The sequence below is a fragment of the Mus pahari genome, chromosome 6, assembly GCF_900095145.1.
Source record: "Mus pahari chromosome 6, PAHARI_EIJ_v1.1, whole genome shotgun sequence".
In the NCBI taxonomy this organism is placed as follows: domain Eukaryota; kingdom Metazoa; phylum Chordata; class Mammalia; order Rodentia; family Muridae; genus Mus; species Mus pahari.
This window is the reverse complement of record NC_034595.1, coordinates 89855269-89875494: the sequence shown is the minus strand read 5'-3', so window position 1 is coordinate 89875494 and position 20226 is coordinate 89855269. Positions and strand designations below refer to the sequence as shown.

Sequence of the window (20226 nt, the reverse complement as noted above, 5' to 3'; positions counted from 1 at the left end):
CCTCCTCCTCCTCCTCCTCCTCATCTTTCTCATCCTCTTCTTCTGATACAAGGTCTCATGTAGCTCAGATTGGCTTTGAATCCACTATGAAACAGGCCAGCCTTGACTTTCTAGTCTTTGCCCTGCCGCTGCCTCCCGTCTGCTGGGACTGCAGGCATGCACCTGTGCACCTGTTGTGGTTTTTCTAACACACCAGATTTCAGCGTTTTCTTCCTCAGATTTGACCATTCTGCTCTAAAATTGCATGTGGGGCCTCTGGAGCACCATAGAGGGCTAAGACGGACAGAGCCTTGAGCAAATCAGAATGCTTAAGAGTATAATAAATAGATAGATAGATAGATAGATAGATAGATAGATAGATAGATAGATAGATAAACAAACTGGGCTGCATAGCATTTCCCTTTAATCCCAGTTCTCTGGAAATAGCTGCAGGAGGATCTCTGTGAGTTCCGGTATAGCCACGGATATATAGTAAAACCCTGTCTCATATGAGTGAGCATAAGTCACATGTGTCAACATGGATAAACGAAACTATGTGCATACTGTTTAGACAGCAACAAAGGTCAGACAAGATACTATCCAATTTGATCTCTTTTGTATGAAGTTGGACATGGTAGGCAACAATATATACTGTCTGGGGATACACACCACAACAAACGCCGGGTTTGTGTGAGGGCATTTCTGGCAGTAAGGAAGACATAAAGGATTTCCTGACAGTCTCTCTGATGTCTTAAGTGTTTCTGCACGTATTCAAAACGTCAGGCTTTAAGGACACAACATGTCCATGCACAGAAAGCACTATCTTCATTTTGTATTTTATTTTTCTTCTGTCTTTTTTTTTTTTTCTTCTGAGACAGGGTTTCTCTGTGTAGCCTTGGCTGTCCTGGAACTCACTCTGTAGACCAGGCTGGCCTACTGCCCCTGCCTCCCAAGTTCTGGGATTAAAGGCGTGTGCCACCACTGCCCGGCTATTTTGTATTTTCAAGTGTTTGATGTTAAGCATAGAGAGAAGGGTAGACAGTTAAAGTATGTAAACTATCATCTGGGTAAGGTACAGATGGGCATCAAGGTGGGTCACATCAATAATCACAGCTCTCTGGAGGCTGAGGCAGGAGGATTGACCGTGGATTAGAGATCATCCCAGGTTACATAGTGAGTTTCTGGTCAGCCTGAGCTACAAGGAAAAGCCCTGATAGAAGGCGTGTGTGTGTGTGTGTGTGTGTGTGTGTGTGTGTGTGTGTGTGTATGCGCGTGCGCGCGCGTGCACATGTATGATCAACAATATCTAAGGGCTAAGCAAAACACAGCAAACAGCAGCATTGATTGTCTCCGAGAGTGTGAATACAGGCCACTTTTTTGTCCCTTTTACTCCTTAATGTCACTTGTGGACATTATGTACCATAATTTGAAGTTTGAAAACCTCAGCGGTCATGATTGCAGGCCCCAGGGACGACTCAGGTGAGGTGGGTCACTCACTGCTTTCTGCGCTGCGGCTTTACCTGCAAAGTGGCTCACACGCCCAACTCAGAGCGGAGCTCTTCTGGTGGGAGAACCAGCAGCAGCATGCTGCTTACTTTGTTTGCGGTCATAGATTAAGCCGGCTGGAATGCGTCAATCACAGCGCGTCTCTCTGCTGCCCCCGTGTGGGCTCTGCGGGACCGACAGACATCGCTTTCTGCTTGCCCGGCTGGCTCCGAACGTGGCAGAGTGGGTGTGGTCCTAGTGCCAGGCACAGGAGAGGTTGAAGCAGTCACAAGTAATGAGTTTATGCAGCGTGAGGATTACAACAAACTCCGTAGGCAATTAGATCCTGGCACAGGGATGCCAAACAAAGAAATTGCTGCGGAGTCGTAAAAGATAAGCCTGAGGCTTAGGGGCCATCAAGTTCACGAAGAAGCATGAGCAAGCCCCGCCCCCTCCGCCCCTTTCCCCCTTCAGACCGGGAGGTGGTCTGATGAAATCAGAGGAGGGTCACCCACCAACAGAAACTAATGTGTCTTAATTCCCCCTGGGAGCAGTTTGCTGGAGAAAGCAATAATGGATATTAAATTCTTTGTTTGCATATATAAATAATTTAGTATATGGGCTATCAGGTTTATAGGAAAGCAGAGAGGTAGTGTGTGGAGCTGGGAGAGAGTGTGGAGGCTCTGCTGTGCTGACAGCTCCTGAGGGGGCAGAAATGGGAGTGGGTGAGACAAGGGGCTTAGGCATTCTGAAGGTGAGGGCAAGGTCACAGAGGTCAAGTGGGACTGACAGGCTTAGAGGGTGGCCAGCACCACCACCTGTAGAGGAGAAAGAGGAGGGACTCCATCGGTACAGGGGTATCGGTGGATGTGAGCGTCGGGATGGAGTTCTAGCCCCAGCACGCACGCACGTAAAGCTAAGTGTTGTTACTAAATGTGTAAGCCAAGCGTGGGGGAGGAAGGAACAGGGAGACCCAGCTTAGCTGAATCCGTGCGCTCCCGGTTCAGTAAGAGTCCCTGGCTCTAATAGTAAGGTAGAGATCGAGTGGCGGAGGAAGCCTCCTGATGCTGACTCCTGGCCTCTACATACAGGAGCAAGTGTGCACACATACACACGCGGGTACAAAAGATAAAAACAGAGAGGGGAATCACAAATTGCATGTTGTGTGGACATGTACAAGCCTGCAACCATCTCTACAAAATAGAAGCAGAAACACACGTGCGCGCACACACACACACACACACACACACAGAGCTTTCACTGAATGACATGCTTTGCTGTGGCCCACTAGAAGAGTGTCACCAATATTATGTGTTAAATATTTGCAGCTTCAGGTACAAAAGCAAAATCCCAGCTGAGGAAGTACCCTGACCTCTACAGCCTGGGCATCCTTTTTAGAGGCTGCCAGACAGAGTTCCCTCCTCTGCCAAGGTCACTGATGGAGCATGTCTGGGTGGTAGGCATGAGGGTGCTCCATGTTCTGGCTGATTAGTGATACATAATTTGTTCCCTGTGCCCACCAGACGGAGTGAGACGCCATTTACTTAAGCTCTGTGGAGAGGCACAGCCTGTGGCAGTCGGAGGCGGCTAAGTTGATGTTTAACTCGGCTTAGGGTGCCTGTCTTCATGACAAGAACAGACAAGACCATCAGGATTGATCCAAGGGTGGTATGGAAAGAACACTGTGCCAAAACTCCTTACGGCCTTGGCCGTTTTTAGAAGAAAGCGATAAACATACCATGAATTCATGTCCGTTGATCACAGCACACACACACACACACACACACACACACACACAGAGAGAGAGAGAGAGAGAGAGAGAGAGCACTCTGTAAGGCTTCAGTTTGAAAGGATATACTAGAAAAAAAAAGACAATAAATTATAATGACACACTCAACACTTGAACCCACTGGATTCTTGTGGGAAAAAAAAATAAAAATAAAAGCAAGGCCTTTTTTACCCTTACCTCCCTTGCCGGTGTGATTTTTCCAAACCACTTCTCCCATCTTTCAGTCTGCAGGTATGTGTGTTTGCATCTAAGTATGTAACGTGCTTGAGCATATCCCCCCCCCATAGCCCATCTCCCCAGCCCTTCCCAGCCCCCCTCATTTCCTATCAGTCCCTTGTGAAGAGACAGCCCACAGAATGACAGGATATTTTGGTTAGCTGTCTATCGGACAGATGATTAATACCTAAGACATACAAAGAATTAAAAAACAAAACAACAACAACAACAAAAAACCCCCCAAAACCCTAAACACCCGGAAAAAAAAATCAAACTGCACAGTCAATATGAACAGGCAAGGAGGTCTCCAATGATGAAGTACAAATGATGGATAAACACAAGAAAATGCTCAACATCTCTGGACATCTGGGCTATACAAAACAAACGAACAAATGAATGAGCGAACAAACGAACAAACAAAACGGAACAAAACAGGGGCTGGAGAGATGGCTCAGGTTAAGAGCACTGTCTGCTCTTCCAGAGGTCCTGAGTTCAATCCCTAGCAACCACATGGTGGCTCACAACCATCTGTAATGGAATCCGATGCCCTCTTCTGGTGTGTCTGAAGATGCAACAGTGTACTCACATACCTAAAGTTAAAACCCAAACCCAAACCCCACGTTGATAATCCAGCTCACTCTAGTCAGAATGGCAGTCGTGGAGAAATCAAATGGCAACCAATTCTGCCTGGGATGTTGGACCAAGGGAGTCCCTTAGGTTGGTGACCGTGCTTTACATACAGACTACACGGAATGGCTCCTTCTGTCATACGCTGTGTGGAGGAGAGCTGCCCACGTGAGCTGGTCTTTATTTTCCCCTGGCCTTCTCCTTTTAAATGCTGTACAGTGTTGGGTGACTATTCGGAAGCAAGAGACGTGGAGATCCCGCTGACGTGCACAGAGGTTGCTTCTAATCCTGCTTGCACATCAAGGATACATTCTTGGATACAGGGCATGTTTTGCTTTAGGAGGGGCGATGAGCTCTTCAGGGCAGACACTCCCTCATCCAAAGAGTTCAGCTTTATTTCTGTTGCCGTGATAAAATACTGGGACGAAAAGCATTTGTACTGGCTGGTTTTGTGTCAACGTGTACAGGCTGGAGTGATCACAGAGAAAGGAGCTTCATGTAAGGAAATGCCTCCATGCGATCCAGCTGTGGGGCATTTTCTCAATTAGTGATCAAGGGGGTAGGGCCCCTTGTGGGTGGTACCATCTCTGGGCTGATAGCCTTGGGTTCTATAAGAGAGCAAGCTGAGCAAGCCAGGGGCAGCAAGCCAGTAAGGAACATCCCTCCATGGCTTCTGCATCAGCTCCTGCTTCCTCCTGCTTAAGTTCCAGTCCTGACTTCCTTTGGTGATGAACAGCAGTATGGAAAGTGTAAGCTGAATAAACCCTTTCCTCCCCAACTTGCTTCTTGGTCATGATGTTTGTGCAGGAATAGGAACCCTGACTAAGATAGCATTGTAAATGAATTTTAATAAACCCTATAAATTAATTATTAATGTGGCAGAGTCACCCCCCCAATAACAGAGGCAGAGTCCTATGGATTATTTAATCAGCTCTTGTACAATTACTGGAGGATTACCCCTAATCTCTATTTCTATTCACTAGACTGTTAATTCTCAGCTGTGCACCCCAAATACTTGCTGTCTGAATCTAACCCAGTTACTTCTTCTCCAGGAGTCTGTCCTGGGGGGACATTTCACTCAGGCACATGTTCCTTGTCTGTCACATCTAATAGAGACCTCTGCTCCCTCTGTCTACCTCCTCTTCGTGGTCCCTTACTGTGACCCTCAGCCTGGTAACTGAAACTCCGCCTCTTCTTGTCTCCCCAAAATGGCTGTAGCCACTTTATTTTAACTGACAGCTTAACACTGGGGAGCAAGGTTTGCATAGCATAACTTGGTGTACATGAGGATCTGCTCATAGGGGCAACCGAATCTTGAGGGCCAGTATTGAGCATTTGTATACTGAGCAGCACCAGACCAACCCCAACTCCAAAACTTAAGGGAGGAATATCTTACAGTCCATCACAGGTGACAGTCCATCACTTCAGGAGAGTCAAGGCGGGAGCTTGAAGCAGCTGGTCACATCACAGCCACAGTCATGGAGAAGGGAACACATGCATGCATGCTCCATGCACATCTAGCTCTTCCTAGTCCTACATAGTCCAGGGCCGCAGAACAGAGCATTGTGCTGTCTACTTTCAGGCTGAGTCTTCCCACAATTAACATAATCACAAAGATTCCTACAGACAAGCCAGGGCATGGTGGCGCACGCCTTTAATCCCAGCACTCGGGAGGCAGAGGCAGGCAGATTTCTGAGTTCAAGGTCAGCCTGGTCTACAGAATGAGTTCCAGGACAACCAAGGCTACACAGAGAAACCCTGTCTCGAAAAACAAAACAACAAACAAACAAACAAAATCCAACCAAAAAAAACAAAAAAACCAAGATTCTTACAGACATGGCTATAGCCCAATCTGATGTAGACAACCCCCAATCGATACAGTCCTCCCAGGATATTCTAGATGATATCAGGTTGACAAACTAATCATTACAATTCTATTCCTGGTCAACATGACACACAGGCACGTCACTAAACCACAGTCCTCTATCCGTTGTCCACAGGTCTCATGTTTATCTCACAGTGTAAAATATAATCCAACCTTTAAAAGTCCTCAAGTTTTTAAAAAATTGGAACACTTTAAAAGTCCTAAGTCTCTTAATTATGAGCAACTATAAAAAGGAAAAGAAGTTATGTACTTCCAAGACACACTGGCAGGGAACAGAAGAGACCAAGAAGTTGGAGGGCCTCCCTTTGTAAGAACTCATTCTGGAAAAATACAACATTCATCTTTTATCAGGGTAGAGCTTTCATGAACCCACCTCTCTGACAAGAGATTTAATTTTTATTTATGTATGACCGTGTATTATGTGTATGTGTGCATGTGTACATGAGTGCAGTACCTATGGAGGCCATAAGAGGGCGCCAGATCTTCTGGAGCTGGGATCACTGGTTAGGAGATGCCCGCGTGGGTGTTGGGACCTGAACTATCTTCTGAAAGAGTAGCGAGTACTCTTATCCACTGAACCAGCTCTCCAGTCCCAGACCTCACTTCTTAAAGGTCTCGCTAATTCAGCACTGCCAAACTAGATACCAAGCTTCTGATGCATGAACCTTTGGAAGCTGAGTCTCATCCAAACCACAGCATGTCCTTCCTTCCATCTCTCACCTCAAGGGTCAAGCCCCACATTCCTTCAGTTCCTCAAAGTCCAGGTATAGTGCTGGAGATTCAAAAGCATCTGCTCTTCACCACTTACACTCATCCTTGAAGCTCCAACTGAGAATTTTCTCGTATGAGAAGTCGTTTTGTATCTTTGAATTTCTCTCCCTACCTCCCTGCCCCCCTGTATCACACACATACCTTCCTAGCAGCATTCATCTTGCAATCTTGTCATTACTGCATCTTTGCTTATAAGAGAACCTTTGGATTTGGAGCATGTCTCTCTGTTTCTGCAACTTACATATACTGTGTAGCAATCTCCTCTGAACTGAAACATTCTTTCCAAATGGAGCCTCATGAGACTCAGGAAGGGAACAACTTAGGAGTCTCAGGAAGTTCCTGAAGCTGGCAAGACCACTTTATGGAAGCAGGTGGAGGAGACTCTCTGACTTGGTAAGCTGCCTGCAAGCCATCCAGGGAGATCTGGGGATGCAGCTTTTCTGAGTTGGGGCATCCAGGCAGGGGCGGGCTTTTGGTGACGTAGCTACTTCTGTAAGTAATTCCTCATTTATACTCCTATAAATCAGCCCAATAAATGTTGTTGATTCTCTAACTGGACCTTCGGTGAAATCATTACTTATTATTGATTTTATGGCACAGGGTCTTACTCTAGCTTAGTCTAGCCCAGTAACTCTCTGTAGCCCAGGTTGGCCTCAACATCATGGCACTCTCCTGCCTTAGCCTCCTTACTGTTTGGGTTCTAAGCATGAGTTCCCATGCTTGCCTAGTGTTCCCAGGTTAGGTAATAAAAGACCTCAGTTGGATAGAAGGTTCAAAAGGGAAGGCAGTAGCATTATTGTGGGAAGAGAGTGCTTAGTCGGGCAGTGGTGGTGCACGCCTTTAATCCCAGCACTTGGGAGGCAGAGGCAGGCGGATTTCTGAGTTTGAGGCCAGCCTGGTCTACAGAGTGGGTTCCAGGACAGCCAGGGCTATACAGAGAAAAACCAAAAAAGAGAGACAGAGACAGAGAGAGAGAGAGAGACAGAGAGAGAGAGAGAAAGAGAGAGAGGTTAATATAAAAGGAGGCAGGAGGAGAGAGACATTGTTATTTCTAGTCATGGCTCAGGGTAAAGAACTCTCCTGGTTTTCTCCAACACTCTCAGTTTGAACCAGAAAGTTGTGTGCATCTCAGAAATAGCTTTAGTCCTGGCAGACCTAGATTGGCTATCCCAGGATGAAATCCTGATGATTGGCCAGAAGGGTTCTTTGCTTTCTCCTTTGGATTATAGGGGAAGGACAGGATTAATGAACTAACAGGGCTCTAGAGTCAGAGCAGAGCTTTGCTTCTCAACTGCATGGCCCTTACAGCTACTTAGCTTTTGGGGTCAAATCTCCTGTATTCTGGAAAAAAAAAAAACAAGCTACATAGAAGCATCTCTCTCAACGAGTGCTCACCATGCCTGTGCGTGCTCCTGTGTATGAATGTTGATGGAGGCCAAAGCCAGCCTGTTCTGCTCTCCATCTTAGTTTTAAAAAAGATTTAGACATTTTTATTTTATGTTTATGAGTGTTTGTCTGCATGCGTGTGTGTGTGTTTGTATGTGTGTGTATATGTGGGTATGTGTGTATGTATGTGTGTATGTGTGTGTATGTGTATGTGTGTATGTATGTGTGTGTATGTGTGTGTGTGTGGGGGGGTATACCATGTGTATGCAGAGCTTGTGGAGATCAGAAGAGCTGGAGTTACATGACAGAGAAGCACCCTTAGCTCCTAGGAACTGAATTTAGCCACTCTGTAAGAATCACAAGGGCCCTTAACCACTGAGCCATCCATCTCTCCAGCCCCATACCTCACCTTTGACAATTTCAACCATGTAAACAATGCATTTGATTTTATACACTCTCAACTACTCCGTCCCTCACTCCCAGGAATCTCCATCACCATTGACTTGATATTTTGTGTGGGTAACCATAGGCACAGTGAGTTCATGGCCTATCTTACTTCTTGTCACAGGATGTCTTAGGGTTTTCTTGCTGTGAGGAAACATCATGACCAAAGAGAAGGTTGGGGAGGAAATGGCCTATTTGGCTTCCTCAGTTGAGGAAGCACCTCCATGAGATCCAGCTGTAGGGCTTTTCTTAATTAGTGATCAATTGGGGAGGGCCCAACCCATTATGGGTGGTGCCATCCCTAGGCGTGTAGTCCTGGGTTCTATAAGAAAGCAGGCTGCGTTGTCAATTCCTTTAGGCTCCGCCCAACCATTACTTAGCAACAGCTTGCATCTCTCCCCGCCAGGTTCGAAGACCACTGTTCACCACAATCTCTCTCTCTCATATCCCTGGCCGGCCTCTACCTCTGTTCCTCTCTCTCTATTCTTTTTCTTTCTGTCCTTCTCTGTCCCCCTCCTTTCTCTGCCTCTACCCCTTTTCCAGGTTCCCTTCCCTTCCCTCAATAAACTTCCATTTGTTCTAGGCTTGTCTCATGGTGGTGAGTCCTCAGAGGAATGGGCCCGGTGAGGTTCTCCCTGCCGCCGCTTTATACCGCCGTATAAAACACAACACAGAACAAGCCAGGGGAAGCAAGCCAGTCAGCAGCGCCCTCCATGGCCTCTGCATCAGTCCTCTGCCTCCAGGTTTCAGCCCTGCTTGAGTTCCTGTCCTGATGGCCTCCAAGGATGGATGGTGATCTGGAAGTGTAAGCCAACGTGTAGCTCACTGATTGGCTAAGCTGGGCTGGCTGGCCAGTGAGTGCAGTGGGCCGGCTCCTCTTCCTCGGTGATGGGATCACAGGGCGCTGATATGCCCACCCTTCTAAAGTGGGTGATGGAGATCCGAACTCAGGTCGAACCTTGCATATGGAGCAATTAAGTAAGTATTTACAAGTATAACTTGTATGGACTGAATTATTTCCCTTGCTACTGTAGGCTGAGTTTTTAAAGGGTCTGTGCACGCACGCGCGCGTTTGTAATCGACCTCAGATTAGCGCATTCTAGACAAGCATAGTCCCTCATCACCCTTTCTTTCTTTTCTTTTTTTTTTTTTTTGGTTTTTCGAGACAGGGTTTCTCTGTATAGCCCTGGCTGTCCTGGAACTCACTCTGTAGACCAGGCTGGCCTCGAACTCAGAAATCCACCTGCCTCTGCCTCCCAAGTGCTGGGATTAAAGGCATGCGCCACCACGCCCTGCTACCCTTTCTTTCTTACTCGCATTTTTGCATTTGCTCTTGCCTCTTCTTGACATCCTCAGCCATCCTTGACCTGTCTGGTCCCACTGCGCCTCACTCATCACTACCCACCACGAGGGGGCAGAAGAGATTCAACAAGACAGGTGCTTCTCTAGTCTTCCCATCTTTCTCTATGGTGCCTGCTGGCCCAGCCCCCGGGGGGCGGAGCTACCACCACGTGACCTGGGTGCCAGGCGACCGCGCCGGCGCAGTGGCCGTGCCGCTGTCGCCAAGCGCCGTCCCCCTGCACCGCTCCGCCCGGTGGCCGGCTGAGGCTGGGGCCCCGGGCTCTGCGGCTCCGGCTCCTTCCGCGGTGAGCCGTGTGCCGCCGCAGCCATGTCCCGAAAGCAAGCGGCGAAGAGCCGGCCGGGCAGCGGCGGCCGCAGAGCCGAGGCGGAGCGCAAGCGGGACGAGCGGGCGGCGCGCCGGGCGCTGGCCAAGGAGCGGCGGAACCGGCCGGAGCCTGGCGGCAGCGGCTGCGAGGAAGAGTTTGTGAGCTTCGCCAACCAACTGCAAGCCCTGGGGCTGAAGCTGCGGGAGGTGCCGGGGGACGGGTGAGGCGGGCCGGGAGTGCGGGAAGCGGCGCCGGGGATGCGCAGGGCCGGTTGCCGAGAGGGAAGCAGGGGTCAGGCTTGGTGGAACGCTGCGGCAGGGTCCCCCGAGGGTCCGAGCGGGTCTGAGAGGTGACCTCGAGGTGCAGCTGTCATGAAGCCGAATGGGACAGGACCTAGGTCCCGCTCGGTGTCATGCTGGCCCTCCTGGGTGTGTGTCCTCGCCTACTTCTGCACTGGGGTATGGAGGGCAGAGAGAGCTGAAGGTAGCTTCCCCAGTGCTTGCTTCCCACGTTTTGGATTCCCCAAGTAAAAGGCATGAGAGTCCCGGGCCAGCTGTTTCTGGGAGCCGGATACAAGAGTGGCAGCTGGAAACTGAGAACGGAAGAAGGCGAGGGGAAGCAACTTAATGGAACGGGGACGTGGGTCCAGGAACGTAGGGAGAGAGAAGGAAAGAGTAAAGAGACGGGGAGAGGAACGGGTTAGAAGGTCCGAAGGAGCCTGCCTGCTAGGGGTGTTGCTGCAAGAGGCACTGTTAGTGTGTTCTCTAGGAATGGAGGTTGAGCCATGGAAGAGTAGAATACAGCTAAGAAGTCTACAAAGGCAGATGTGGCACTGAGGCTGGGGGATTGCCTGGGCTATAGGGTGACAGGGTTTCAAAAAACAAAACCCAACCCAACCAAACCAATTTTTCCCCCTTGAGAAAGAGTCTCACTATGTAGTCTTAGGGCTAGCCTGGAATCCCCTGTGTAGACCAGGTTACCCTTAAACTCATAGCCATCTGCTGGGATTAAAGATGTGTGCCTTCATCCCCCTACATAAAGTATTTTCTTCATTTGATACACTGTGTTGAATTTTATTGATCGAGACTCAATAAACTAACCCCATTTGTATCTCCTGCCTTCAGAGCTTCAGGTAAATTGGATAGGTATTTTGCTTAAGTTGCAATTAGAGTTAATTGTATTCAGCTACTACTTGGAACAGTTCCTGGGTCATAGAAGGCATTCAGGACTTTGTTTTTCAGGGATTAAAAACTGTCAAGGGAGGCCACCTAGCTCCAGTAGAAGTACAAGCTGCAGTAGACCTCAAACCATCAAGAGATGCTGGGCGAGGTGGTGCGCGTCTCTAATCCTAGCACTGGGAGGCAGAGGCTGCAGATCTCTGAGTTTGAGACCAGCCAGGCTTACAAATAGAGCCAGGGTTGTGACACACAGAAACCTTGTGTTGAAAAACAACAAAAAGCACCAAAGTTGAATGCAGTGGCTTCAGGTGTGGGCATTTTGCAAATGGTTAGATTGTATCTGTCATACTGAGCATGGTTTCTCTGTGCCAAAGAAATAGGCTGCGGAAATGGGAACTCCGCAGTTGCTCAAGAGCTGGAGGGCTGGGAACAGGATGATGGCGAGATACAGTAGGTTCCCAGGAGGGAGGTATGTGACAGTAGGTCACTTATGTTTTGGTTTGGAGGCCCTTTTGTATTCAGAAAAATGCTGAGGAATAAGCACACATATGCACTGTATGAGCCACAGCTCAATATTTACCATATTTGTAATTTAAAGACAGGAACCCATTAGCCATCCTGCATTGAGATAGTAGTGTATATATATATATATATATATATATATATATATATATATATATATATNGTAATTTAAAGACAGGAACCCATTAGCCATCCTGCATTGAGATAGTAGTGTATATATATATATATATATATATATATATATATATATATATATATGTGTGTGTGTGTGTGTGTGTGTGTGTGTGTGTGTGTGTATAGAGAGAGAGAGAGAGACAGACAGACAGACAGGAGATTCTGGCTGTCCTGGAACTCATGTAGATCAGTTCAAATTTACAGAGCTCTACTTGCCTCTGTGCTGGGATCAAGAGCGCTGTGCCATCATGCCCAGTAAGATGTCAGGCCCTTGAGAACTACGGACGAGAGGGTGAGGGTGAAGAAGATAGAGGCCTTTGTTCTGAGCTTACGGATACCCTGAAGGGGTCTCGTGGCTTTAATACCTCTGGGCTATACTTGGGGAGCAGATATATGTGTGTGTGTGGGGGGGAAGCAGGTTGGTATGATCTTCATAAGGGACCATGGTGGTGCTATTTGAGGAAGTGGTCTTGCCTTAAAGTGCCAAGACCTGTGGGATGAGTGCTGGGTGGAAGGCCAGCACCTGCGTGTCTGAGAGCTCCAGGTGCTGCAGTTTAATGGGAGGACAGTATAATTCAGGGTGGGAGCATTGGGAAGTGAGGGGCAGAGGCTAGCTACCTCCCAGTATGTTGTTTGGCAGTGTTTGTTGGCTCCATGCCAGCCTCCTGATGTGTACAAACCTTGGCTGGGGTGACATCTCATGGGCTGGTCTAATGTTGCCCTGTCATATTTACGTCTATCATTCAGTGAATGGTGTTTCCCGTGTAGGTGGTGGTTTGGAAGGGTCACAGATCTTTCTTTTCTTCGAGATAAGGCTTCTCTGTGTAGCCCTGGCTGTCCTGGAACGTACTCTGTAGAGCAGGCTGGCCTCGAACTCAGTCGAACTCAGATCACCTGCCACTGCCTCCCGAGTGCTGGGATTAAAGGTGTGCGCCATCACTGCCCAATTTACAGATTATTTTATGTGTTAATATTTGTTGAGTAATATCAGATTAATATATAGTGATGTTGCTAATATAAAAAATAGTTACTAGTTTCTACTGTTTGTGTTTTGGCCTAGTTACAGTTTGGATGGCCTAAGGTAGGGACTTGCTGTAGTAGGTGGCTCCTTGAAGCATTCTGTAACTGGTTGTTTTTCTGAACTCTAATGCAAGACCTTACATCTGTGTATCCCTAACGTGCAGTGGTTCTCAAGCAGGGATGGTTTTGCCTCCCGGGGGACAATTGGACTGCCTGGAGATGTTGTTGGTTGTCACAGCTGGTGAGGAGGGAGGTGGTCCTGCCATCTGGTGCCCATAGGGTGAGGATGTTCCCAAGGATTGACAGTGAGCAGGACATTCCTCCCTACACAGACACAGATAGACCTCAGGTGTCTGTAGTGTGGCCGCAGAGCAGCCCTGCTGCCCTGTGGTGGGGAGATCATGACTCGGGGACCAGTCAGATCTCTGAGAGGTCCCAAGGGCCATGATGCTAGCTTGGTGGCATCTGCAGTGTGTGTTCAGTGCTTCCTAGGGGAGCCAGGGCGCTGTGGTGCTTGTTTTGTTTCCTCTGTCGCTGCCTTATAATCCCATCAGAAAAACACATTCTTGCTGTGTTTTTGACTTGACTTTGGTGGCCTCAAGTAAAGGCTGGCAGATGACAAGTGTTACTTGCACACAGGGTAAGTCCAGCTAGTAATTCCCTTTAATGCAACATCCCCTTAATGTTTGGGAGAGCCATGGCTAGAGCCAGCTCGCCTAGGTTTGCATCGTGGACCCAACACTGTTCCCTCTGGCCATCTTGCTAGCCCTGGTACTAGCATTTTAATTTTACAGAGCAAACAAGATGCTTAGCAGTGGCGTTGTTGTTCCCTGGTGACAAGGTGAGCAAGCTCAGGATTGTGTCTTTCTCTGGCATGTTTAGGTACTTCTTCCTCAACTCCTGTTAGAGCTCAGGCAGGTGCAGGCTTCTGCTGGTTCTTGTTGCTTAAGTACTCAATGGGTGAGGTCCTAGCTGGGCAGATTTAGTGAGGTTCAGAAAGGTATTGGTAGGTGTGACATCATTTTGGGAGTTTAAGACCTTAGGCCTGGCATGGTTTTTGAGGTCTGTGCCCTGAGCTGAGGCCCTGAGGAACGGAATACCTAGTGATTTGGCCTGGTAAACAGGGACGGGAGTCCTTGCTTGCTGCCTCTCGGGTGGGTGGGAAGGCTGGAGTCTGCCCTAGAGCGCTCCCCTCAGCTTCTGCTCTGAAGAGCCAAGGTGGCTGCTCCTCTGAGCACAAGAACAGCCAGGCATATTAGATGAACGCAGTCGGGTTTTGAAAGATCTTAACCAGCAGCGTCTTTGTTTTGACAGCAATTGTCTGTTCAGAGCTCTGGGTGACCAGTTGGAGGGCCACTCTCGGAACCATCTTAAACACCGCCAGGACACCGTGGACTACATGATACGGCAGCGGGAGGACTTTGAGCCCTTCGTGGAAGATGACATTCCCTTTGAGAAGCATGGTAGGTTCTCTGTGGGACCCTGGGTCCTTCGGGAGTCAGGCTGGGTGATCAGCCCACCAGCACCCCGCCCCTATGGCCAGGGTTTGCTTATGTAAATTATGCCATTCATTTACCCTACACTTTCCTTGCATATTCTGTGATAAGCCCAAGTTGTACAGCTGGGAATCCATAGATCTAGATGTGCGCCTCTCCTATCAAAGAGATGCTTAGGGGTGTGGCCCAGCCGGAGGGTGCTTGATCCTCTGGAAACACCACCACCTCCCAGACAGAAGAAAAAGGAGGTGATGGTAGCTGACCAGACTCTCCACCCCTTGCCCGTGGTAGGGAGGTAAGCTGTGCATGCAGAGTCCACTCTATAGGCAGTCCACACACAGAGGTGGAAGAGGTATGCAAAGATGCTAGCATTTTATGGAGGTTTTTTTTTTTTTTTTTTTGCTTTTTAAAATTTTATAAAAAGGAGATAATAAAACACCCGAAAGGATTTTTTTGTGTGTGTGAAGATTAAATTAGGTAACAAAATAAAATTCTTAATAAGTTAGCTGTCTGAGGATGATGGGACTATAGAAGGTTTAATTGTTTTCTGTAGTGTTTTTGTTTTTAAATCATGTATTTATACCTAGAAAAAAAGAAATCAGCAAGCCCACGTGAACATTAACATCGCAAAAACCTAAACATAACCTTTCCACCACTCCTTTTTGAGGCAAGTCATTGGTTTTCATGTAAATGATTCTAATTAATTGTAACTTAATTAGGCAAAAATCTATCAAATATATATATGAGCTTCAAATGTTAGTTTTGAGAAATAATTACTAAGGCTCTATTATCCCAGGTACTGACAAGGTTATGTCATAGATACCATTTTCCTTTTGGTTTGGGTGTGCGTGTAGCCTGACCTTTTAACCCTCCCAGATGTTCCCCATGCCACCACACCCAGTTTATGGGGTGCCAGGAATGGGACTCACCGCCTCTTGCATGCTGAGCAAGCACTCTCCCACCTGAGCTGCATCCTCGCCCACAACCGCATCTCCACCACTTGGTTTACAACTGTGTCTTACCAGGATCAGGCAGTGTCGTCCTGTGTTCTGATGACACTGTGGGGCCACATGGAGAATGGAAGGGGGCTAGTGTCAGAGGAGGGGAGGCAGGCGAGGAGGGGAGGCTGGTGAGGAAGGGAGGCAGGTGAGGAAGGGAGGCAGGTGAGGAGGGGAGGCAGGGGAGGCGGGTGAGGAGGGGAGGCGGGTGAGGAGGGGAGGCGGGTGAGGAGGGGAGGCTGGTGAGGAGGGGAGGCTGGTGAGGAAGGGAGGCAGGTGAAGAGGGGAGGCTGATGAGGAGGGGAGGCTGATGAGGAGGGGAGGCTGATGAGGAGGGGAGGCTGATGGGGGGGAGGCTGGTGAAGGGGAGAGGCTGGTGAGGAGGCTCTCCATATTGGCAATTGTAACAGTGATGTGGGCCAATCTATTTTTACTCAGGCAAGAAAACCAGGGAATTTAGCTCTATGCATGGAGGACAGAGGGAGGTGTATGTCTGGGGACACTGTTAGTGACCCGGCGCCCTTCCTGGTCCTCATTGGGAATGGGCACATGGATGTCTGGGTGGATTGAGCATATCTGTCATTAAGCTCTGGTGGCCCTCTTCCTGGGATTGCTGTTCAAGCAGGCAGTTTCAGAGTTAGCATTTTACAGGGGTGTGTGTGTGGAAGTGGGGTGGGGTGGAGGGAGAGATTGATTGATTTTGGAGTTTTGTGCTGTTTAAAATGAATCATGTTACTGGGTGTGCAAGTACACACTTGTCCTAGCACTCAGGAAGCTGAAGCCAGCCTGGCTGGAAAAAATAAATAAATAAAATTTAAAACGATAGCTGACAGTGTTACTGTGTATGAAACTTGATCTGAATCCTACTTGGACATCCTTAGGGAAGGTCTTATGGCTTTGGGGTGTATCTGCGTCAGAACAGAGAGCTTAAGGCTTCAGCTGCAGTGTGATGTCACTATGCAGGGGAAAGGTATTTTCTTGTAGTGTCACTGCATGGCTGAACACTGATGCATAGAAGCGTGGGCATCCAGCAGGTGACAAACGGCTTAGGAGAAGAAACGAAAAGTGTGGAATGCTGGGCCCACTGCCTTTCTCTCCCTACACAGGGTCAGTTTTTCTGTCTGTCTGCCTTAGTGTACTCAGTTTCTCAGGGACAAGGTGTAGCGCTTTTGTTCAGATGCAGCCGTAACTGGCATTTGGAGACATGCCTGTAGCGTTTGCTGCATCAGTAGGCAGGGTCTCGGTTAAGTGCTGAGGACCTGGTGACCTGTGCACTTGGCTCTGTGTACAGGGTTATTCTCACCGTCTGTACCGTGGCTCTGTGTACAGGGTTATTCTCACCATCTGTACCGTGGCTCTGTGTACAGGGTTATTCTCACCATCTGTACCGTGGCTCTGTAGAGTTGGCAGCATCTCTCCTCATCTGTAGGGATACCCAGATCAGAACTCTAGCTGTCTTTAATGCCTCGTCCCCCATCTCCTCCCACCTGCGCATTCTGTGGGTCTTGGCCGTTTTCCTCAGCAGTTTCCTCTTCTTACCACCTGGGCTCAGTAGTTTTTATTGTCACTTGACATAACATAGGGTCACCTGGGAATGGAGGCTCCTTCTTACTTCAGTTGAGGATTTGCCTAGATCAAATTGGCCTGTGGACGTGTCTGTTGGGGATTGTCTTGATTGCTAATTGGTGTAGGAGGGTCCAGCCCACTGTGGGTAACACCATCCCTAGGCTTGTGGTTCTGAGCTGCTGGAGAGAGCTGGCTAAGCATAGGCTTGCGATGAGCCAGCAAACAGCTTTCCTGACCTTGCTTCCGGGGTCCTTCAGTAATCAGGCTGCTATAGAGGTACACAACGCAGTAAGCACCTTCCTCCTTCAGGCTGCTTCGGGCACCATGTTTGCCGTAGCATACAGCTAGACCACTACTTCTGAAACTCGGGTGTGGTGACCATTCCACCAGGTTCCCTCAGTGCAGTGGGACTGGCCTGTGGCCCTGTGATCAGTCAGAGTCGTGATGTAAGTTTGTTTTCCTCCAGAATCTGTGTGGCTTCCAGTGATCTGAGCCTATGCTCCAGCGCTTCCTGCCCTGTGATCTGTAACCTCTCTCCTCTCTCACTCTCACCATTGCTTTCCTCCCGTACCTCTGCAGCCCAGGTTCCTGCCTGACAGCGCAGTCACAGTAGCTCTGGTTCTGTTTGGAATGTCATCCACTGCTCCTTTTAACTCATACTTGGCCTTAGAGCATCCTGGCTGTTCATCTGACACATGTCATTCTCCTCCTCCGCGTGCGCGCGCGCGCGCGCGCACACACACACACACACACACACACACATACAAATGCATGCATGCACGTGTGTGTGTTTCTGATAATGGAGCAAGGATATGAGCATAGCACAGCTCTGCAAATTCTGGCACCACCTCCAGGTTTCAGATTGCCCCACATTGACAGGAGTTTTTCTAACAGATCAAAGTTAACTAAGGGGAAGACTCAGGCCGGCCTCAGAAGGCTCCAAGCACAGTGCTGCTTTGCCTTGGTAAGTTTTATGCTCTTGGCATTTCTGAGTTACTGCATAGAGCAGTGTTGTCACCTGGAAGTTGCTTACTGCAACTTGAGAGTCCAGACTTGGTTGGTTGGTTGTAGCACATGGCTGCCGTATAGTTTACTAGCAACTGTAGCCGAGGGCCTGTCTGTGCAAAAGTGACTCACTTTTCTTCTTTAGAAATTCCTAAGGATTGGAGGTTACTTTGTGGGAGCCTGGGGTAAAGGCCAGGCCAGCCCTTTTCTGAAGCATGCGTTTATCAGGATTGTCCATGGTATTCTGATTGTGATCTGGGCAGAGTGACAGAGTGGCCACTATCCAGGGCTCACACACCAAGTCAGGCTCTGTGGCCTTGGGCTAGTTTTAGCTGCCACCTCAGCTTGTTCCTCTTTCTTGTGGCCAGTCTGATTTTCTTTCCAGAGCCCTGCCGCAATGGTTAAAAGTGACGATTTCTGAGAAATCCAAAACACTGCTTGACCCTCGCATGCAGCATCCACTAGTGTGTGCTGCCACTGTTACTGTCCGTTGTTTGCATGCCATGTCTTTTATACAGATGGGAGGCACGCAGCACTCACTGAAGGATTAATCAGCAGACCCATCGTTGATGACAAGCATCCCTGCATGTCGGTTGGTGGCCTTGGCAGATGTGTGTTCTTGCTTCTCACGGCTTGCAGCTGCGTACATACCCACCATGTTTGTGTTTGCTCTTTCCATCATAAAGACTTCATTTTTCTTTCCTGTCTCCATGCAGTGGCCAGTTTGGCAAAGCCTGGTACTTTTGCTGGCAATGATGCAATTGTAGCCTTTGCAAGAAACCATCAATTGAATGTGGTGATCCATCAGCTTAATGCCCCTTTGTGGCAGGTAGGTCACCTGTTTAGGAATGTTCCCGTATGCTAGCCCCGGGGATGTCCTTTTAGATGATGGGCTTCACCTGTGAGGCTGGCCTCCAGAGAATAGCTTGGACCGGGAGCCTGAAGATGGGATTTCCAGGGATTTGGAGCTACCCCTGTGCTGGGCGCAAATGGAGTCTGGAGTGTGAGTGGGAAGTAGTTTACGACGCTAGAGACATTACTTATTCAACAGTCAGCTACGTGAGTAATTTGGGGACAGAACCTAATATAGAAATACCTCAGATAATTCTATTAAACTATCTTAGTATATGAATACACATTGTAGCTTTGACGTATGTCCATTCCCCTGTGGTTTGATGTGTGTGAGTTTTAGGAGTAGAGAGGCGCCATAAGATCCATTATAATAATGACTATACTCACTGTAATGACTGAGAAGTGTTCTCTGAGCAGCAGAATGCTGCTTTTTATTCAGCTTTATTTCTTTGTTTTGATTTTTTTCTACAATAAATACTTTAGAGCAAGTGTTTGCTCCAGGCTGAGACATGCTAAGCCACACACCCCTCCATTGTGAAGTGTGTGTCCATTCACCTCCCTCTCCTTCTCTATGCATGACTTCACCTGTCAGTCATGAGCCAGACGTTCGAGAACATGGACACTCAAAGGTTCCCACCGGTGGCACACCCCACTCCCTGGTTCATTCTCCCAGGGTTCAGAGGTTCCTGTCACCTTGCGGCTTAGCTCCAGGACACTTCCACCGTCCAGCCGCTCTGTGTCGCCATTTTGAACTTAGTCTTATTTAGAAAGTTAAAATGTTTTAAGTGAAGAAAAACTGGGAAATTCAGAAAAGCCCCTGCAGGTGAGTAGAGTTACCAGGTCACACTGACTGGGGACGTTTTCAGTGAGTGTCCAACTTTCCCCCCAACACTTGGGCATATGACTGGAGAGTGCGTATCTCAGTGTTTTTACAGTGCATTTTAAACACATGTCCACAGATTCCCTCACCACACACACACACACACACCCCTGCATTCGTTACTATATTGAAAGTGTGTTGCCTGTATACACACACACACACACACACACCCCTGCATGCGTTACTATATCAGTGGTGTGTTGCCTGCTGTATGCACACACACACACACCCCTGCATGCGTTACTATATTAGTGGTGTGCTGCCTGCTGTATGCACACACACACAC

General features: G+C 48.4%; 1 protein-coding gene across 2 annotated transcripts in view; it reads left to right on the top strand.

The window, feature by feature from the left end:
• The first annotated feature begins 10144 nt into the window (after positions 1–10144).
• Positions 10145–20226, top strand: part of Otud3 (OTU deubiquitinase 3) — a 22678-nt gene continuing 12596 nt past the window's right edge. The window contains exons 1-3 of one of the 2 annotated variants that reach the window (XM_021200915.2): positions 10145–10469; positions 14458–14606; positions 18925–19037. In XM_021200915.2, coding sequence (XP_021056574.1) covers positions 10252–10469; positions 14458–14606; positions 18925–19037 — 480 coding nt within the window. In that variant the 5' untranslated portion in view covers positions 10145–10251. The remainder of the gene's footprint in view (positions 10470–14457; positions 14607–18924; positions 19038–20226) is intronic. The other variant, XM_029540340.1, reaches the window with a different exon arrangement.